Source organism: Thrips palmi, unplaced genomic scaffold (genome assembly GCF_012932325.1).
Source record: "Thrips palmi isolate BJ-2018 unplaced genomic scaffold, TpBJ-2018v1 HiC_scaffold_12, whole genome shotgun sequence".
Taxonomy (NCBI): Eukaryota; Metazoa; Arthropoda; class Insecta; order Thysanoptera; family Thripidae; genus Thrips; species Thrips palmi.
This window is the reverse complement of record NW_023144623.1, coordinates 2,157,897-2,178,732: the sequence shown is the minus strand read 5'-3', so window position 1 is coordinate 2,178,732 and position 20,836 is coordinate 2,157,897. Positions and strand designations below refer to the sequence as shown.

Here is a 20,836-nt window from a genome sequence, read left to right as displayed (position 1 = left end):
TTGAACGGAACAAGCACGTCTTTAGTGTTATTTGATCAGCATTTGCTTTTTGGAACCTGGCCCGGCCTCGCGGGTGCAAGACTGCGGCCGTGGTGATAGTGAATGATGTTGATAGTGACGAGATGGCCTCTACTAACGTCTACTAACGATTTTAGGACGTTTTCTCTTTTGGCACGTTTTTTTGGAAGTAACTGAACATGTGAATGTGGCCCGCCTTTTGGGTATTTTTTTAAAATGCACTTGGGTGTGTATACTAACGGCCGCATTGGGTCTACAATCATGTACTAACAATATACTAACGATTGCAGAAGGAAATTTGTTGCAGGCTGTTAGTGGGCGGGCTACCTTCACGTACCTGAATAAAACTATTGGTAACATAAAATTCTTACATTGGGGACAAAAGGGACTTTGGTTTGATGTTGACCATCAGAGACACCAGAATCAATTTTGTCTGAATCAGACAGGTCCTCCATGGGTACTTCTGAGCGTGTCTGAAAACTATCCGAGACAGCAGTATCAATTTTGTCTGAATCAGACAGGTCCTCCATGAGTTCCTCTAAGTGTCTGAACACTTCCAGAGCCAACAGTATCAACTATGGCTGTGTCAAACTCTTCATTCATTGAAACTTCAGGTTCAGGTTGATTGATTTGTTGTTAATTATAGAAGAAAGTGTAAACGTTCGTCGTGCCATCTCTTGCCTAACAAGGTAGGTTTACGCCAGACCGCGTCTTGTCGTAACAGGCTTCGCGATGTGTCGCTGCCTGTTTCTCCAATCCGCGCCTGGCGTACCTACCTTGGCCTGCGGCGCTAGGCTGCCTTCGGCAGACAATGCTTCTCCATCATCAGTTACTTCTGAACTGTTGCATGCTGGGGGGTAAGGGGTATTGAAATGCACGCTTTTTTGATTTTCATTAAGGCCCAACCGGAAAATTGTTTTTTCATGTATTTAATTAGCCTACGCCAAAACTGAGACCGGTCGAACAGGACCTAGGGGTCGCCAATGTTTTTTTAAGGTTCAATTTCGACACTGTTTTGCTAAATTCCGAGAATTTTCGTGTTGTGGGTTCCCAGATCGACCGGTCTAGACCGAGCACCCCAGACTCGTTTTTGTCTCTTTCTACTTAGTACGGGGAGTAAAATGAGAGCTCGTGGGGTCCGATCGGACATGTTTGGGAAAATTAGTAACGTTGTTTTGGTGAAAAAAATGCCTTTTTTTAGCGTTTTAAAAGTTTGGAATTTTTTAGCTGTTTTGTGTCTGCACCAAACGAATCGTCCTGAACGTCATATTATAGAAAAAAGTCTCAGCTTTCGAATGCCGTATCGGGAAATGCTCTACGACCTTTCGTTAAGGAGATACAGGCGTTAAACGAATAACATGTCACTCAAAATGTCAATTTAATTAGTGATTTTTATCAGTGGAGTGCTTCCTTTTTCATTGCTACCTTAACAGTTTGTAAAGATTTCGCATACTTTGAGCCTGGGCGTCAGCAACTGCGACAGCGAGGAGGCGGGGGTGGGGATCGAGGCGCGGTGGACGTGCACACTGTAGGTAGCTCGGCACAGGCGGCACAGGTGAGACTGCAGGTGGTGGGGGAAAGCAGCCAGTGGTGGGGGGATGCTGGCTTCTCGGTAGCACACGTGCTGCGTCTCGCTCCGGTCCGCTCAGCCTGGTCCGCTCCGCTCAGTGTCAGCTGACAGTGTAGCGTTGCCGTCCAAGGGGCCAGTCGTCTTAATGGCGGACATCAAGACGCCTGGCCCGTTTGACGGCAACGCCTACACTGTCAGCTGACACTAAAGCGCACGCGTGGCGGGCCGGACCGGAGCGAGACGCAGCACGTGTGCTACCGAGAAGCCAGCATCCCCCACCACTGGCTGCTTTCCCCCACCACCTGCAGTCTCACCTGTGCCGCCTGGGCCGAGCTACCTACAGTGTGCACATCCACCGCGCCTCGATCCCCACCCCCGCCTCCTCGCTATCGCAGTTGCTGACGCCGAGGCTCAAAGTATGCGAAATCTTTACAAACTGTTAAGGTAGCAATGAAAAAGGAAGCACTCCACTGATAAAAATCACTAATTAAATTGACATTTTGAGTGACATGTTATTCGTTTAACGCCTGTATCTCCTTAACGAAAGGTCGTAGAGCATTTCCCGATACGGCATTCGAAAGCTGAGACTTTTTTCTATAATATGACGTTCAGGACGATTCGTTTGGTGCAGACACAAAACAGCTAAAAAATTCCAAACTTTTAAAACGCTAAAAAAGGCATTTTTTTCACCAAAACAACGTTACTAATTTTCCCAAACATGTCCGATCGGACCCCACGAGCTCTCATTTTACTCCCCGTACTAAGTAGAAAGAGACAAAAACGAGTCTGGGGTGCTCGGTCTAGACCGGTCGACCTGGGAACCCACAACACGAAAATTCTCGGAATTTAGCAAAACAGTGTCGAAATTGAACCTTAAAAAAAACATTGGCGACCCCTAGGTCCTGTTCGACCGGTCTCAGTTTTGGCGTAGGCTAATTAAATAGATGAAAAAACAATTTTCCGGTTGGGCCGGTATGAAAATCAAAAAAGCGTGCATTTCAATACCCCTTACTGGGGGGCTCCGCTCCCAAGACCCCCTTCATTCTACATAGAGGTGCTTCATCTACAAATTACACGATCTTGACCCTTGTAACTTTTCAACTTGTCGTGGCTAGGGGGCTCCGCCCCCAGACCCCCCTTTCATCCAGACAGGAGAGGTCTACCGACAGAAAACTCGATTTATCGCCGTTTTTATGTGTTTTTCGGCTGTAACAAGCTAGGGCCCGCCCTTCCGTCGAACCGAGTTGCCAGCTCCGCTTCGCTGCGCCGGCAACTCGGTTCGACAGGGGGCCGGCCCAGCTTGGCCTGCGGGCGGCCTTTTCTCGGGCCTTCGGCCCTCGCATCAGACCCAACTTGGCCAGTCGAAGGCCCGGGCCTTCGGCCCGCTCGCATCACACACACCGTGAGCGGGGTAAGCAAAGTTATCGATGTACCATCGTGACTTAGGCCCGCCCTTCTATTCACAATATGCAATAGTCCTTACCGAGGGGGAAGCACTCGCGTAATAGTCGGGTCACTGTGTCCGTAATAGCACACGTAATAGTGTGCGTAATAGTAGCGTACTAGCCGAAATTCTCAAAATTTTATCTATTTTAGGGGGTTTTGGTCTGTTTTCAACTAAATCCCAATATTTTGAGGCGCAATAAAGCGTTATAGGCGTAATAGTCGGGTCGCAGGTTTTAGGAGTGATTTCCCCCTCGGTCCTTACACTTTTTACTCCAACTGTCCTTAGAATATGCCCGTTTCATTTGTCTCTTCGCCCTCATTCCGAAAATACCCATATTTGCCATGCTACTGCAACTCCTTGCAATAGAGGCACAGCAGGAGCGCAAAACGAGTCCGTCGCACTTTTTCCCATAACTCATGAAGGCGGGCTCCTGGACCCCCCTTCCAACCCCTCGTTGAAGAGGTCTTGCCAAGACCTATCGAAAACTTAAGTAAAAATTTTCAGTCGGTCGACCCCCTTTTTTGAAGATCCTGATGTGACTAATAGACGAAGTCGGGCTCCTGGACCCCCTTTCCGACCCCTCGTTGAAAAGGTCTTGCTGAGACCAATCGAAATCTGCAATAAATTTTTTTAGTCGGTCGACCCCCTTTTTTGAAGATCCTGATCTGGCCAACTTGTAAAAGCGGCCGATGGGGTCGGGACCAGGTCCATTCATCTTGTCTCGTCGCCCCGATTCCAAAAATACCCCTATGTGCCCTGCTAGCACCAATAATGGCGGAAATCCCCCTCCCGCTCATGTAAACCATGATGCACCTGCAGCAGCCCTTGTGCGACCCGGACGGGATTTGCACCACCGGATTATTTTTTTGGACGGTACTCCTGAAGTACCCTCCAAAACGGTTACTCTAGCTCAACTCCTTCCTTGTACACAGACGCCAACAACAACAAACCAACAAACACAACAGACACAAAGGCAAATGCATAGGCCCTCCCCCTATTTTTAAAATAGAAGGGCGGGCCAAAAACTGAACCAGTTGAGCTAGGATGGTGAAATTTCGCGTGTGCCGAGCCAAGAACATGCCTAATAACCCTGCGAAATCTCAGCTAGATCGGCCGAGCCGTTCAGGAGGAGTAGTGTACACACACACACACACACACACACACTCAGACACACACACAGACAGACAGACAGACAAAACTTTTCAACCGCACTGGAGTAACAGGCTTCGCTATCGCTCAGCCAACAAGGGCTTTGCTTCGCTCTGCTTGTTAATTATCTTGCAACTATTCGAGTTTTTGTCCAATCACAAAACTTAATATACCAAAATTTTGCATTTTTTTTAGATCTTTCAAACTGTATGATCATATTGGATTCACAGGCAATACATATTCTCCTAAAGATCTGTTTTTAGTGTTTTTGAGCTTTTGCAGAAATGTGTAAAGTTTCGCCCTGGCAACAATTTTCGTCCGATCACAAAGTTATATATACCAAAAAATTGCATTTTTTGAGCCCTTTCCATGCATGTAAGTATATGGGACCTTTGAGCAAACAGTAGACCCTTAAATCCAATTTTTAGTGTTTTGCAACTTTGTTTTAGCGTTAAAACAAGTGCCCGGGCTTAACCAAGATGTTGAGCCACATCGCCCAGACTTATATAAAGGAACATATTCCGCACCCATCGCGAGATAGCCGCATCCTGGGCGATCCATGGTTTGGTCCCTGTAGGGCCAAAAGTGGCCAAAAGTGCCATTTTTGGCCCGTCCCGTTTACTTTTTGTAAAAAAAATGACGGAGGGACGGGCATATAGTATGATCCCTGCTGTGCGTCCGTTCGTTCGTCCGTCCGTCCGTCCGAGGACTTCCCGTGGTCCGATCTTGACCAAATTTGGTATGCAGCCTCCTTGGGTGACCCTAAGAACCGCCCGGTGGCAGCAAATCCGATCCGAGCCCCGGGGGTGCTGCTGCAGGTGCATCATGGTCTACATGGGGTCGAGGAGGATCTCGGCAACGGATGCAGCTAGGAGGGCATGTAGGGGTATTTTTGGAATCGGGGCGACGAGAGAAAACCAATGGTGCCAGTTTCGAGCGAATCGGAGAACTTCGGACCCGGGTTCAAATCCCAGCGGAGTATTTTTTGAACATTCTTTTTATTCGAGTTTTTGCATTGTTTTTGATGTTTTCGAGGGTGCTGATGACGAAAACGACATTTGTTTTTGCCCCAGACTCAGGTTTAATTCCCGTCAGGGTCAAACATAGGCGAAATTCGTACGTTTTTTAATGTACGGGACGGGCCAAAGTTGCCGATGTATATCGCTACTTTTCCTGTTATTCACTATTAGACCCAAGTTTGGAGCCTCCCAAGAGATGGAAGGTGACGTCACCAGACCCCAGCATTGTGGGATCTCTTTTCTAATATGGTCAACTGCAAACAAAACCATACGCCGTTTAATTCTGGGATTTTCGACCCACCCTATTGTGAATAGAAGGGCGGGCCTAAGTCACGATGGTACATCGATAACTTTGCTTTACCCGCTCACGGTGTGTGTGATGCGACCGGGCCTTCGACTGGCCAAGTTGGGTCTGATGCGAGGGCCGAAGGCCCGAGAAAAGGCCGCCGGCAGGCCAAGCTGGGCCGGCCCCCGGAAGGGCGGGCCCTAGCTTGTTGTCCTTTGCTTACGTAGTTTTTAAAGCAGCAATAATATGTAGTATATCCATTGTAACCATGTACAATATTGTTCACTACAAAGACTAAATTGTTATCAATTATTGACTATTTTTGAAGTCAATTGCGTATTGACTCTTTGTCAACGGCAAATTGACTTAAAGTCAATGTAACGAACAAAATCTTACATAGGTATTGAGGAAATATAGTACTTTTTATTGCTGTGTAAAATACTCTTTAACAAAGGACAAAAAGTCAACAGCAGTCTGAGAGTGTTGATAAACATTGGTAGAGAAACAGGTATCTTAAGGCACCCTAAGTCAGTGTCCGTGCAAAAATAATGGCAGTTTTGTTAAGAATGGTTTCCCGGCACAGCTAAAAGGGTTCATTTCTTGTATTTCACCAAGGCGACGTTAGTAGAGGAGCCTGTTGCAATCAAAACACGCAAAAGTTCAATCAACTGGTGGTCAAAAATTGGGAGAAGAAATTGCTTCCGGACGAGCGCAATAGGGTATTTTAACGAATCCCTGGCCCGGAAGTCAAAGAACAAAAGTAAGAACCAAAACCACTTCTGCGCATGCGCAGACGTCCCCCCTCCACTCTGAGGCAGCGTCTGCGCATGCGCAGAAGCCGTTTTGGTTCTTACTTATGTTCTTTGACTTCCGGCCCAGAGATTCGTAAAAATACCCTATTGACAACGGTACGTTACTAGAGATCAGTAGAGACAAATAAAACGTTAGTTGACATGTAAAGGCTAATGATTTCCTAGCATTTATTAAACACAGGCTCAGAGCAACATCATAAACAAGAAATGTCAGGTCGGTGATCAAGTATGTAGTGCAAGGTTGGTGTACGCCAGACCATGCACTGTAAAAATTATTGTGAATTTACAAAAATTCTTTTCACAAATTCCCTGTAAAGTAACGATAACATTTCGTTATTTTATGAAATTTATTTGTAGAGGCCGTTTTATGAATTATTCATCACATAAATCTTCTTAACTTTATGAAATTTGTTTGTGAATACTGCCTTATGAAATGGTACGAATGAAATACATCTCAAACGTGACTATAGTACTACAGCAAGGTCACAAGAATATGAAAAGTTTCCTTAAATTACAACAAATGGTTGGGTAATTCCGTTGCACAAATCGCTTGTAAAATTACGAGATATGGTGATACCTTCATCATTTTACAAGATGTTTCATAAAACAAAACAAAAACGCTGAATTAAGTTAATCTCCATTTAATCAGCGTGACAAGGTAGAACAAAAGCGGTCCACGTAAGTTGGAGAGTGTAAAAAGTTTGTGATTTTACAAACTTCTGCGTGAAGAATAATTCATAAATCGTCAAGAAACAAAAAAACGTTGTAAATTTACAAATAATTTGTGCAACGAAATTACCCATAAATTGTTTGTAAATTTACGAACTATTTTTTTACAGTGTGTCTTGTCGGAACAGGCTTCGCGATGCTGCACCAGTTTCGACAATCCACATACAGACAAAACTTTTCAACCCCACTATCGCTTCTGCACTATTTCTATCTGCGAAAATCACTTCCATTTCAACTTAAGACTTATATTCTTATCCTAAATAAGGTCATTTCGGAACAAAATTTTCAAGCCGAGTTTTCTATTGTTTCCTGTATATTTTGGTGTGCTGAACTAAAAATGACTTCCAAATTTTTCCCAGACTCACTCATTACCGAATTTTGACCAATTTTGGACCAAAATTTGCGAATTGAGTTTTACGTTGATCCTAACCGTTTTCGGTGTGCTGATAACGAAAACCACTTCCATTTCACGCAAGAGCCCATAAGTTGCACATTTCGTGTAATTAAGCAAAGCCTGAAGTGCACAAACTAAACGGCATCGCGCACGATTTTTCTGCATACTCGCTCACAAAACCATGCATTGCCGCCCAGTCGTGCGTTGCATTGTGCATGTTTAATTTCGTGCATTAGCACGCAGAAAAACCTGTATAGTAAGTGTGCAATTAATTGTGCGACGATGTATTTCAACTGTCAAGCCTACTGTGCTGCACTAGTCGCCCGGCCTTATCTCACATTCGAGGAATTTCCACCAAGTCACACTCTAAACAAGACATGAGGATGCGTTTCTTGGGAAGCCCGGTGAATCCTTGCATTTTCATCAGGTAGCGGCCGTATGGCATGATTGGGACGGAGGGCGAAGACCAGTTCACTGGCGCATCTTTGACCGAGTATTGGCCCTTTAAAAAGAACGGGTGTACAGTAAATGCGGGTAATATCGCCCACCAGTGCCAGTGGGGAATGTGGACCACCCCTAAAACTCTTCCAAATGATCGGTTCGAGCCAAGATACTTGTTCGGAAGCTAGTGGCCGAAACGGTTTTTGATGCCACAGGAATTACCGATCGCACAGTGCGGCCAAAAGGCGAAAAGTGCGACATGGCCCTTTCTGCGGGTTTTTCGATTTATGAGGACAAGGGATTATTGTTTATGGCGGAAACAAGTGGTTTCCGATCAAAACCTGGTCATGTAGGGGTCAAAAACTGTAAAAAACGCAAAAAATGCCCCAAAACGCCCCAAATTCCAACATTTTTTCCTTGTTTTTTGGCTCTTTTATCCACAATTTAAAGAATCCGAAACTTTTCTTTGCAGATTCTGAAAGCTAAGAATGAGAGCTACAAATTTGCTTAAAGGGCCCACACTGTAGCAAGATCGGCTGTTCAAGGTATTTGGCCTCAAAGATTTTTATAATTCATCTTTTCCACTAAATTGTCAGTTTTGCGCGCCCCTGCGTGTTGATGCGAGTTTTTTTTGGACCTTGGTTCCGACCATTCGTTGAAAAGGTCTCATTATGACCTACTCGATTCAGGAATAAAAGAACGATAACGCTGCAGATGATACTGACGAGGTTAATTTTAGTGTATCGCTATTCGTGATTAACACGTGCATGGTTTAATGGACGAAAATGTTAATTTTGATTTAACTATTGAAGGTTCTGTGCGATCAAGTTTTTCATATGCAACTATCAAGTTTAATCCAGCATTGTGCTTGAAGCACATGAAGCACCAGAAGCCATGCTAATACGACAACCAATTTTAATATTTTGAAAATTTGAATGGTGCATTGCAAAGAAAGGGAAAATACGATTAAAACAATACAAGGGTTGTGTATATGTAGACTGATCGTTCAACCGCTAGAGGCGAAAAACTGCAAAAACTGGACACGCCGGGACAGCCTACGCCTGTGTAGAGAAGAGTTTGGATGCGGGTTGGGGGGGGCTGAGGACCGAGGCGGCTGCTCAGCGCTGTTTATCGCTCGGGTTGGGTATCCGAAGCCACAGGCTCTGCCACAACTGCTACGTACTTCTCGATACAACTGTTAACTGCTATGTGCTATTCCTGCATTTGCACTTGCTTTGGTATACGTCTGATTGCAAAACTGTTGGCTGCGATCGAGAGTCAAAGCCAGCTGATTTAACAATCATCTGCTATATTCCTGAATCGAGTAGGAAATGATGAGGCTTTTTCAACGAATGGTCGGAACCAAGGTCCAAAAAAACTCGCATCAACACGCAGGGGCGCGCAAAACTGACAATTTAGTGGAAAAGATGAATTATAAAAATCTTTGAGGTCAAATATCTTGAACAGCCGATCTTGCTACAGTGTGGGCCCCTTAAGCAAATTTGTAGCTCGCATTCTCAGCTTTCAGAATATGTCAAGAAAAGTTTCGGATTCACGAAGTTGCTCTCGAAAAAGCCGAACAACGAGTAAAATCTGGCATTTTTAGTGGAAATGATGAAATGTAAAAATCTTTGAGGCCAAATATCTTGAATAGCCGATCTCGCTACAGTGTCAATCTTTTTGACAAACTTGTAGCTCTCATTCTTAGCTTTCAGAATCTGCTAAGAAAAGTCTCGGATTCCCAAAATTGTGGATATAAGAGGCAAAAAACGAGTTAAAAATGGTGGAATTTGGGGCGATTTGGGGCCTTTTTTGCGTTTTTTACAGTTTTTGACCCCTGTTTGGCCAGGTTTTGATCAAAAACCACTTTTTCCACCATAAACTATAATCCCTTGTCCTTATAAATCGGAAAAACCGCAGAATGGGCCATGTCGCACTTTTCGCCTTTTGGCTGCACTGTGCGATCACAAATCATAGAAAAGAGTTTCAGTGGTAATCCATACTACCCACTAGTAGTCCATAATACCCGCTTTCACGGGTGTACAAATTGTGTACACACTCAAGTTTTCATAGCAGGGCGGATGAAAACGGTAAACATTACATAAGCCCTTCACTTTGCCATAAAAATTACGGAGAAATATGTTACGTACAAAACTTGCTACACTGCAAATGCAACGGCGATACTAAAGTACATTTTTTGGCGATACAATTGAGTATCGCCAATAAGCGGCCTTACGGGAAAGTATTGCCTTCAGAACGGCGATATAAAAAAGTATCGCCAAAATTTGGCAATACTTTTGGATATTGCCAAAACGACGGCATTAAACCAAGGTCTTCTCCCCTTCATTTGTTCGACGTTTATTGCCAAATCGTGGCAAGACTCCAAAGTATTGCCAAATTTTGGCGATACTTTCGTGTACCGCCGTTTTAAAGGCAATACTTTTCCGTAAGGCCGTTTATTGTCGATACTGAATTGTATCGCCAAAACATGCAGTAAAAGTATTGCCTTTGGATTTACAGTGGACCTATTACAGGATTCTTCCGCAATAGGTCGACGGCTCGGGACCGGATCTCGGACTATAACGGACACGAAAACTGAACAGCACATGGTGCGGAGGCCCGGCTCCGGCAGAGCTCCAAGATCGGGGAGGCCATAAAACCATAGGCCGGCCCTTGGGTTCTACACTGGAGTGGCCAGAAGCGCTGCGCCGACCGGCCGGCGCCTTGCGGGTCCACGCTACCTGGCCCAGTCGGCACCGCGGTGCGAGGCCCCGTCAGCGCCCGGGTGCGCACTGGCATGGTGGCACGGAGGACCCCTGCCAATCATCTCCGAGGGTCGAGCTCGCCGGGCCATAACCCCTGTGCGTAAGCGGGGCCCGTCACATGAAAATGACTTATTGCGAATCAACCTGATGCAGGAGAATACTGTACGTCCCAACAGTCTCCCTAATCTTGCAGGGGGTGGGGCCTTCTCTAGGGTAGCCCACTTTTTTTAAAAGTTTCAAAAATTTAGGAGCGCCGTCCAGATTATGAAAGTCTGTGTAAAATCATGAATTTTGATACAAATATGATTAGATTTGGACCATTCTTAGGGGTCCTTTAAGGGGGCTCATACATGTTAAAAGCACTTTGTAAAAATTTTCTTTTGATGTAGACGGATCAAGATTTTACAATTTCTGTGTTAAAACCCTTTTAGATAATTGAGTAAGCTTCATTTTGGCTTAAAGGAAAGTGACTTTGGACATTTTTTGGAGATTTAGTCGAAACGTTTAAAATTTTGGTTCTCGTAAGATTTTGTTCGCATACTTGCTCAGATCTGTGGGGAAAAAATCAGGGAGACTCATCCCTAGTAGTGTCATAGAATTGACTACAATGGGCTTTATATCTGCAATAGTTTTCAAGAAAAAAAATAAAAACAATTTTTTGTCAAAAAATTTGTTCAAAAAAATGTTCAAAAAATTGTTTTTATTTTTTTTCTTGAAAACTATTGTAGATATAAAGCCCATTGTAGTCAATTCTATGACACTACTAGGGATGAGTCTCCCTGATTTTTTCCCCACAGATCTGAGCAAGTATGCGAACAAAATCTTACGAGAACCAAAATTTTAAACGTTTCGACTAAATCTTCAAAAAATGTCCAAAGTCACTTTCCTTTAAGCCAAAATGAAGCTTTCTCAATTATCTAAAAGGGTTTTAACACAGAAATTGTAAAATCTTAATCCATCTACATCAAAAAAATTTTTTTTACAAAGTGTGTTTAACATGTATGAGCCCCCTTAACGCACCTGAACTTGAAAGAAAATTTGAAAATGGACTGGTTTACTAAAATCGATGCTGTTTCGAGAGTCTTTGACCGATTTCCGATTGCAAAACGGCGATCTTTTCGGAAAAGTGCGTTTTACTTGATGATGTACATAACATGACGATCCAACGCATTAATGCGTTAATTAATGCAATTGCCTATTTTCCAGCTGCGTAAATCTCGTTTTTAGCCCCTAAATCCAACATGTTCCTGGGTTTCGAAGGTGTTTGTGTCGTCCGATCAGATTGCTTGGGGCACCATTCGACACGCCTGGTCAAGACCTTTCAAAAAATGTCTCGGGCGTCAAAATCAGTTGGGTTGCCTACTTACAGGAGCAAAAAACCACTGAAATTCGCCGGAAAAGTGCACTTTTGTGATACAAAATATCTTGTTTGGCATCGGGTTGAATTTTTTGTTGTGCCATTTGACGCGCCTGGTCAAAAACTCTCGACAACCGTCGCAGACGTCCAAATCCGGTGGGTTGCCGACCCTACAAGCAAAAATATGTCGAATGTCTAAAAATTCGACTGTAGGATAGGCAACCTACCGGATTTGGACGCCCGAAACAGTAATCGAAAAATTTTGACCAGGCACGTCAAATGGCACCACAAGAAATCCGATCCAATGCCAAAAAAGATATTTTGTATCACAAAAGTGCACTTTTCCGGCAAATTTCAGTGGTTTTTTGCTCCTGTACAGTAGGCAACCCAACCAATTTTGACGCCCGAGACAGTTTTTGAAAGGTTTTGATCAGGCGCGTCGAATAGTGCCCCAAGCAATCCGATCGGACGACTCAAACATCTTCGAAACCCAGGAACATGTTTGATTTGGGGGCTAAAAACGAGATTGTACGCCCCTGGAAAATAGGCAATGCGTTGGATCGTCATGTTATGTACATCTTCAAGTAAAACGCACTTTTCCGAAAAGATCGCCGTTTTGCAATCGGAAATCAGTCAAAGACTCTCGACACAGCGTCGATTTTAGTAAACCAGTCCATTTTTATTTTTTCTTTAAAGTTCGGGTGCGTTGATGGACCCCTAAAAATGATCCAAATCTAATCATATTTGTATCAAAATTCATGATTTTACACCTTCTATCAGAATCTGGACGGCGCTCCTCAATTTTTGAAACTTTAAAAAAAAGTGGGCCACCTTAGCCTTCTCCATGCATTTCTGGTCTCCAGCGGGTATGTGGAGCGGAGAGTTCTTTCAGACCTACGAAAACGTTTAATTGCTGAGCGAAGCGAAACAGACTTTTTTTGGGTTTTGAACAGTACACCCCCCCCCTTTCCCCATTCCTTTAGTTAACTAGAGGTATCTTTGTCTTTTCATTTTTACTACATTTGTATGTGATACATAGTCCAATCTCCCTTAGAAGCGCCGTAGTAGGGTGGATCTTAATTTCTGACCCCCCGTTTTTATTGGTCAAATGAGGTCCCTAGGATAGAAGAAGATCATTAACGAGTCGCATTTGATCCGGAAAAAATTGTATCAGCTATAGGGTTGGGCTCAAAACTTGTTATTGAAATATTTGTGCTGCAACAATGATTCATAGCTCGTTGGAAAGGTAATTAAATTCCGCATCTTTTTAGACCTCAGGCGTTTTGCTATCTCATCTGGTTCGGCGGCAATACTTTCAAAAACCGCCAATTTTGGCGTTTTGACCCAGTTTTGAGCCCTCCCCTAAAGCTGATACAATTTTTTCCGGATCAAATGCGACTCGTTAATGATCTTCTACTACCTTAGGGACCCCATTCTGCCAATAAAAACGGGGGGTCACAAATTAAGATCCACCCATTTGTAGAGTTTTAAGTGTGTGCCCGTACTTGCTCGCACTTGCCCGCATGCGGGTTCGAGCCTGGACCCGCCTTCGGGTGATGCGCCCGTACGTGCCCGTGCTGAGCCCGCACACGCCCGTACCCGCACGGAAAAAAGCCGTTGGTCGTCATGATCGGATGTACTCAGTTGTCGTTACAGTGATTGTGGGCATCGAACGACAACCAATGGAAGCCCGATGGGTTGCCTACCTCTTGAGAGCGTTTCCCGGCAGAACGGTGAGCAGGAGTTCGAAACTTGCGCTAACTGTCTGGAAAAGCGTGATTGGAAAATTCTGAATTTTTGGGTGTCTGATAAGGAGGCCTTGGCGCATCCAATGCCGCGGTCGGCATGGCCGTAGCCGTACTGATTCAGCCCCTACAAGGGCGCAAACACGGGGGTTGTTTTTTCGTCGAAACACAGTTTTAAGGCTAAAAATTGTGAAGAGACCTTAATTCAAGGGCTAAAAAGCATGTACCCGATGGCTTTGGCTGTCTGGAAGGCCCACCCAGCGGCGCGGCTGTTTTCAACCCCTCCGCTTGGGGGTTGTGCACCCCTAACTTGGGAGTGTCTTTGCGTGGTTCCAAGGGCAGCTATCGACATGGGACCTTTTCGACGCTGTTCAGGGTCACGTCTAACAAAACCCTGGTGAGTTTCACCCCCATCCGAAAAGCAGAAATTCCTCAAATTGCAGGGGCTGAAAGGGGGTGAAGTTTTTCGGCCTCTCCGAGGGTGACAACAGGGTGCACAGGATCAGACGCGGTATCCTTTTGATCAGGGTGACCAAAGGATGACGCCAGCCCTCTCAGGGCTGTACCACAAGAATTGTGGATTTTGAAGGGGGTGGGGGTCGTAGGGGGTGTGTTTGTCCTAGAGGTCTCCCGGGGGCACTGTGGGAAAAAATCACAGTAAATCCTGTAGTGATTAGTACAGCGGTCACTGTAGTTCAGAGTACAGGATTTACTGTACTTTTTTAACAGGATCTACTGTACTTTCTACGGGATTTACTGTACCACAGGATGGAGTACGGAATACCTGTACCAGGTACAGTAGATACTGTAGCCAGGCACGGTAAATCCTGTGTTCTGAACTACAGTAAACCCCGGAAAAAAAATTAACGGGTTTCACTGGGGTTTTTTTTCGCACAGTGGGTCGCTTTTGTAGAGGACGTCAAGGGAAATCGCTCTGTACCGTTTTCCGATTTTTTTGACCCCCGAGAGCCAGGCGGTCGCTTCTAAAGTTGCGTTTTTTTTTGCACCTCAAATTTGCGGGGGGGAACCCCCCAAGGGAAATAACCCCAAGCCAAATTTGTACCCCAAAAATTCATTAATTGTAAAATTCATTGAAATTCATTGAAATTTATCAAAATTTGACAAATTCATCTAATTTTTAAAATTAATAAAATTTCGACTGAAATTCGTTTAATTTCGTCTGAAATTCATCGAATTTTGACTGAAGTTCATCAAATTTCGACTGAAATTCATCGAATTGCGAGATTTGTACTCCTAAATTCCAGTGATATCCCCTTGATCACCCCCCCCGGTCCAACCTCGTCAGTGAAATTTTGCACGCGTCTTCAGAACACTTGAAGGCAACTTGTGTCAAAGTTGAAGCCATCTAGCTCTGAAACTCTAAATTTTAGGTCACTTGAAAAAATGTCCCCTTAATTTTTTCCGCCAGTGTAGTAAAGTCGTATCCCGCATTGATTCTCCTAATAAAATCCCTTTCAAGCAACGCCTACAAGGGGGCAACCACTCGAAATTTGTTTTTTGTACACAGGATTCTTTAAAGGTAGATTTTTTGTCGAGATTTCGCAAGATTTAGCAGGTTTTTTTTGTCAGAATAATGCCAGATTTTGTAAGATTTTCGTAGGGTTTCGCGAGATTTCACTAGATTTTGATGTGATTTCGCGAGATTTCTACTGATTTCACGCAAGATTGGCAATCGTTTACACAGGACTTCGCGAGTGGTTGCCCTGTCGCGTAAGTATAATGTAAAATCTGACGTTTTGCACGGACCCCACGCGGGAGCTTAGTGCGAGGCATACCGGTTTTATGAAACAGGGATCAGATGGGTTCGTTGAAGCTCCGGTCATCTTTGCCAAGAGGCTGAAAAAGCCGGGTAAAATTTTTTCGAAACGAGGAGCACCCAGTTTTATGAAGATCGTAAACGAAGGCGTTTTCTTTCCATTGGTTGTTTGCCCATACGGCTGAAGTTTTTTTGCCTGGAAAATTTAAGGCTGTCATCGTGGGCTCCTATACAAAAAATCTTATCTGGGCGTTTTCCCCAAGAGGGGGAAGAAGAAGCAACACTTATCAGACGGTTTTTTTTTCTCCAGTTTGCAGATGCCCACAAGAACGAGTTTCTTTACCCAAATGTTGTCTCCGAACGGTTCCGTGATCGTTAAATTCCCTGTAACAGTTTGGAGCTCCCAAGGTTTGTGAGGGTTGAAGTGGCTAGTGCGCAAACGCAGTGAAATGGTTCCATTGGGAATGCATGGATCCAATCGCTTCAAGTACGTCCAATGAGGCCCCTGAAACAGTCATGTTTTAGCAGTAAGAACTTACCCATTTGTTTGCCGAAGACTCTTTAATGGACTATCCCATCCTGTGTCAAGTCTGAAAGAAAGCGAAGGGTGTTGCCCTTAAGGGGGGACATCACTCCAAAATGATCAAAAATTGCATTTTTTTTTATTAGTTTATTCTATAGACCATTCCTTTCTGCGTCGAATGGTGAAAACCGCATTCCGGAATTCAAAAAATTGCAGTTTTAGTAGGTTGTGGGCCGCAAACATGCATAGGGGAAAAGCCCAGTTTCCCCAACTTTGATCGCGTTTTTCTCGGAACATGAAATTGCAAACGGTTGCAGGCCTCTAGGGCGCAGTTTTTGAGCTACAGCGGGGAGATTTAGCATGGAAGCTCCTACGACATGCCGCTATGGTGGGTAGCAAAATATTTTGCATTAATCAATTTTTATTATTTTTTTAACGTTTAAAATTAAACAATTTTGACCAAAAAAATTGAACAATTTTTTTTGGTATGTGACAAATACAACTTAAAATGATTTTTGAAATGTGATTGAGGTACCCACCATAGCCAGACATCTCTGGAAGGCTGTCAATTTCAATTTTCTAGGTCAAACCGTTTGGCGTCCAGCGCTGCAACAGTGCGAAATGGTCTAACCTAACACTCAAAAATGTGTTTTCAACGAAAGCGCTGTACTGCCCTGGCGGATTGACTTTGTGTTGTTGTATTCATTATCTGTTAAAATATGAACAATTTTTCTCTTTCCGTTTGGTTTTTATGACGTTTTTACAAAAAGCACTGTTTTTGGAGTGATGTCCCCCCTTAAACTTGCAGTGGTCCAGATCGCGGAAGAAGTGCCCTGAATCTTAACAAAATATGTGAACGCCGTATCGTGGCTTGTCCCTCTCTGCGAAACTAAGTGTTGATGACTCTACACTTCCTAGGGCAGAATGTTCCTCTGCACAACAAATAAGAGACGCTTGAAAACAGCCATCGCATACGCGCTCTCGGCGCGCCATGACGAGTCGCGCCGGAACCGGTAGTTTTGAAGCATCATATCTCAGAACCCACGCTCAGTCGGGGGCTAAGTTGCACAGTAATATGTAGCCCAGACACTGTACTTCGGCCACCATAGATCACAAAAGCTAAAAAAAAATCTTTGGAAAAATGAATTTTGGCCACCTTTTTTCGATTCGAAAGCTGCGTAACCATGTTACAAAATTCTGTACTGATTTTTTTTTAGAGTGAGTCCGGGACCAATTTTTGGAGATGAATTGTTCTAGACCCAATCCATTGCACAAAGTAGCAAAATGAGATAAGTCAACTTGTGCTCTTGTGCTTTAACGAATCGAATGTAAAAAGAATTAACTTAACTCTCCATCACTAGTTGAAAGAAAAAAGAGGTAACTCCAAAAATGTACCACGGTAATACGCACTCTATTCGTAGACCTAAGCTCCACTTGAATTGTCTCCAAATTACGCCTTCTCTACAAACTCAAGTGTGTTCATAGTACATTCCACCTGAAGCCAACACGCATGTACACTCCAGGTTGGCGTGTACTTGCCAAGTACACGTCAGGTGGCGCATACCTGCAGGTACACTGCTGCTTGGTCTAATACGCAAAGAATAGGGAGCCAGCAATATTGTACCTAAAGGTATGCGCCACGTGGCGTGCACTGTTAAAAATTATGTTGTAATTTAACAGTAAATATGTTGCTAATTTTCTTAATGATGAAAGTTGTTTTCAAATGACTTTCGTTGTTTACTAACGAGTTGCGTCGTTCGTCCACAAGATGTTTGTAAACCGGTAGACAGCCTTATTTGCATCAATTTTTATTGCCGATTAGGTCACAGACCTCGTAGAGTCCCGGTTACCCCGCAGTAACCACTTCTTAGATTGCTGGGTTGTTTGTGCGCAGCAAAATATTGTTTTGAAACAGCATAAGTCATAAAAATAATTAGCAACGAATTCGTCGTTTTAAGGGGGCTCATACATGTTAAAAGCACTTTTAAAAAAAAAAAATTTGATGTAGACGGATTAAGATTTTACAATTTCTGTGTTAAAATCCTTTTAAATAATTGAGTAAGCTTCATTTTGGCTTAAGGGAAAGTGACTTTGGACATTTTTTGGAGATTTAGTCGAAACGTTAAAATTTTGCTTCTCGTAAGATTTTGTTCGCATACTTGCTCAGATCTGTGGGGAAAAAATCGGGGAGACTCATCCCTATAGTGTCATAGAATTGACTACAATGGGCTTTATATCTACAATAGTTTTCAAGAAAAAAATAAAAAAAATTTTTTTGAACTTTTTTTTGAACAAATTTTTTGAAAAAAAATTGTTTTTATTTTTTTTCTTGAAAACTATTGCAGATATAAAGCCCATTCTAGTCAATTCTATGACACTACTGGGGATGAGTCTCCCCACAGATCTGAGCAAGTAGGGCGAACAAAATCTTACGAGAAGAAAAATTTTTAAACGTTTCGACTAAATCTCCAAAAAATGTCCAAAGTCACTTTCCTTTAAGCCAAAATGAAGCTTACTAAATTATCTAAAAGGATTTTAACACAGAAATTGTAAAATCTTAATCCGTCTACACCAAAATTTTTTTTTTAAAAAGTGCTTTTAACATGTATGAGCCCCCTTAAAACAAGCAAACTTGTTCACAAACAACAGCGTTGTCGAGGTTGGTAATTGTGTTGTTGTTTTAAAACAACAATTTTTAACAGTGTGTACTTGCCAAGTACACGCCAACCTGGAGGTGCATGCCAGCCAAGTACACTCCAACCTGGAAGGTGCATGCCAGGTATGCTCCAGGTTGGAGTGTACATGCATGTTGGCTCCAGGTGGATTGTACTATAAACACACTTGAGGTTGTAGAGTTGTTGAGAGAATAGAGATACATACGGCAAAGGTGTTCAGATTTCTGCATAGGATGTGCTGAACCAGTGTAACAATCCACATTAAAATCGAAGGAAACAGCACCATAATGCTGCCTGTATATACAATCTGTGGGGTTTAGCTCTGAAACAATTAAAGAGAAAAGACGAGCTTTAAAAAATCACCGAGTAAAAACAACGGAAAGTTATATGAATTTTGAAACAGACTCCAGGTCGTCCGCCGGCGGCCGGCGGTCTCTCCGCGCGTGGGGAGCCGATGTCGGCACGCTATTTAGGCACGCCACTGATATTCCTGGTGTGATATGTCGTGATAAGTTTCATACAATCAGTAACGCTCATGTGGTTCCTTCAAAGTATCGCGTTATAGCGTAACCGGCCAACCCCAGACCCACTGATGACCAAACTTTGTAGATGGCCCTTTCTCCACGAAAGTTCAAATTTCGCGTTTGTACCTGGAAAATGTGAAGTGGCCTGATTTTGTTTATGGTGGGCTCGATTTTTTCATGACGTGCACAGTGCGGCACGATTTCAATCATTACCAGATTCGAGGAAATTTGATTTCTCCTCCATTAAATGGCTAAGGAGATCTAAAAAAAAATGACACATGGGGAGTTTTAATGTTAAACGTGGTATGAGAGGAAATAATAGGAATTTTATTGTTCCTTGAATTTTAAAATTCGAAGCACATCCACGTGTAGTACAACTATGAGTTCACCACGGGATATAAATTATGCAATGAAAGTGCACTTTGCAGTAGTATCGACCCAGGAACATTGTCTTCCTGCTCTGTCAGATGATAATCAAATTACAGTTCTCACCTTATGACGTGTGTCGTGTGTGCTTAACTTTCAGGCACGACGTGGTATACATACAACGTTAGTGAAACATCTTAGTTCTGACCGTAAATTTGCAGTTACAAACTATCCCGCATCATAAAAGTGTTCGAGCACATCCACCTGAATTTTAAAATCACCCGCCAAACAAATCTGCTGCGTACATGGCTACCAACACCAGCCCGAAAACACAATATTTTAGTTCCGTGATTTACTGCGTGGGCTAATGCCGATTTCGTTCCGATAAAAGCTGATTTCACTTCAGAGTATGCAAGAACAGTTTTACTAATTATATCTGAACGTGATAAGCAGTCGAAGTACTCGATCCCGTGCGCGTGGCAGCACTGGGGTGAAAAATAAAATGAATGTTGTTTACATACAACTTCGTGCCGGTTAGGTCACCGATTTCGCTGGGACGCAATTTTGGGTGAGAGACTGGATGTTTTCGTCTTTGTTGGGGTTCTGATGACTTAACACTCAGAAAATATTGTATCGACGGGGAAAAATTAACTATTTTTGACAGCTGATTTCCTCTTTTTTTTTTCGTTGCTGTGCCGACCTCTTGTGTGACGCTTTCATTCCTGTATGCGAGATTGGCGGCAATCTGTATTTTGCTGATCAGCGTAAAACTAATTGCTGCTTGTCTGTCTCCCTGGCCTTACATTTTTATCGCCATTTTCTCATTTGAGCCTTTGGATGTCTCGATATTTGGTAATGTACTACGTTGTATAGATACAACATCATGCTGTCAGGGGATCAAAACCCAAAAGTAACCGCGCATTACACACGTGCGTTGCGGGGTAGTGTAACCTGCTGTTCGCAGGCGCTCAGTGCGCCACATGGGGGGATGGCAGGAACCCGAAACAGCGGGAAACGCTTCAAAACACACCGAAAAACGTTTTACAACTTGCATGTTGTACACATACAAAAATGTTGTATACGTACAACAAACTAAGTTGTTCGGATAAAATGACTCAACGGAGTTGAAATTGGTGGCATCAAGTGTCTTAATCACTCACAATGGTATGTTCGGTAATATTCAACCCCTAACAGAGCAAACCTTATGAAGAAAAAAGGAAAGAGAGGGTTTAACAAAGT

The 20,836-nt window shown here is 43.4% G+C and overlaps 1 protein-coding gene across 1 annotated transcript in view; it reads right to left on the bottom strand.

Moving 5' to 3' along the window:
- LOC117640435 overlaps positions 1 to 20,836 on the bottom strand; it is a 44,874-nt gene that overhangs the window by 7,874 nt on the left and 16,164 nt on the right. Inside the window, exons 11-13 of the mRNA XM_034376939.1 lie at positions 19,445 to 19,492; positions 18,913 to 19,029; positions 18,742 to 18,861 (exon numbers count right to left, since the gene is read on the bottom strand). Of these exons, the coding sequence (XP_034232830.1) occupies positions 18,742 to 18,861; positions 18,913 to 19,029; positions 19,445 to 19,492 (285 nt within the window). The remainder of the gene's footprint in view (positions 1 to 18,741; positions 18,862 to 18,912; positions 19,030 to 19,444; positions 19,493 to 20,836) is intronic.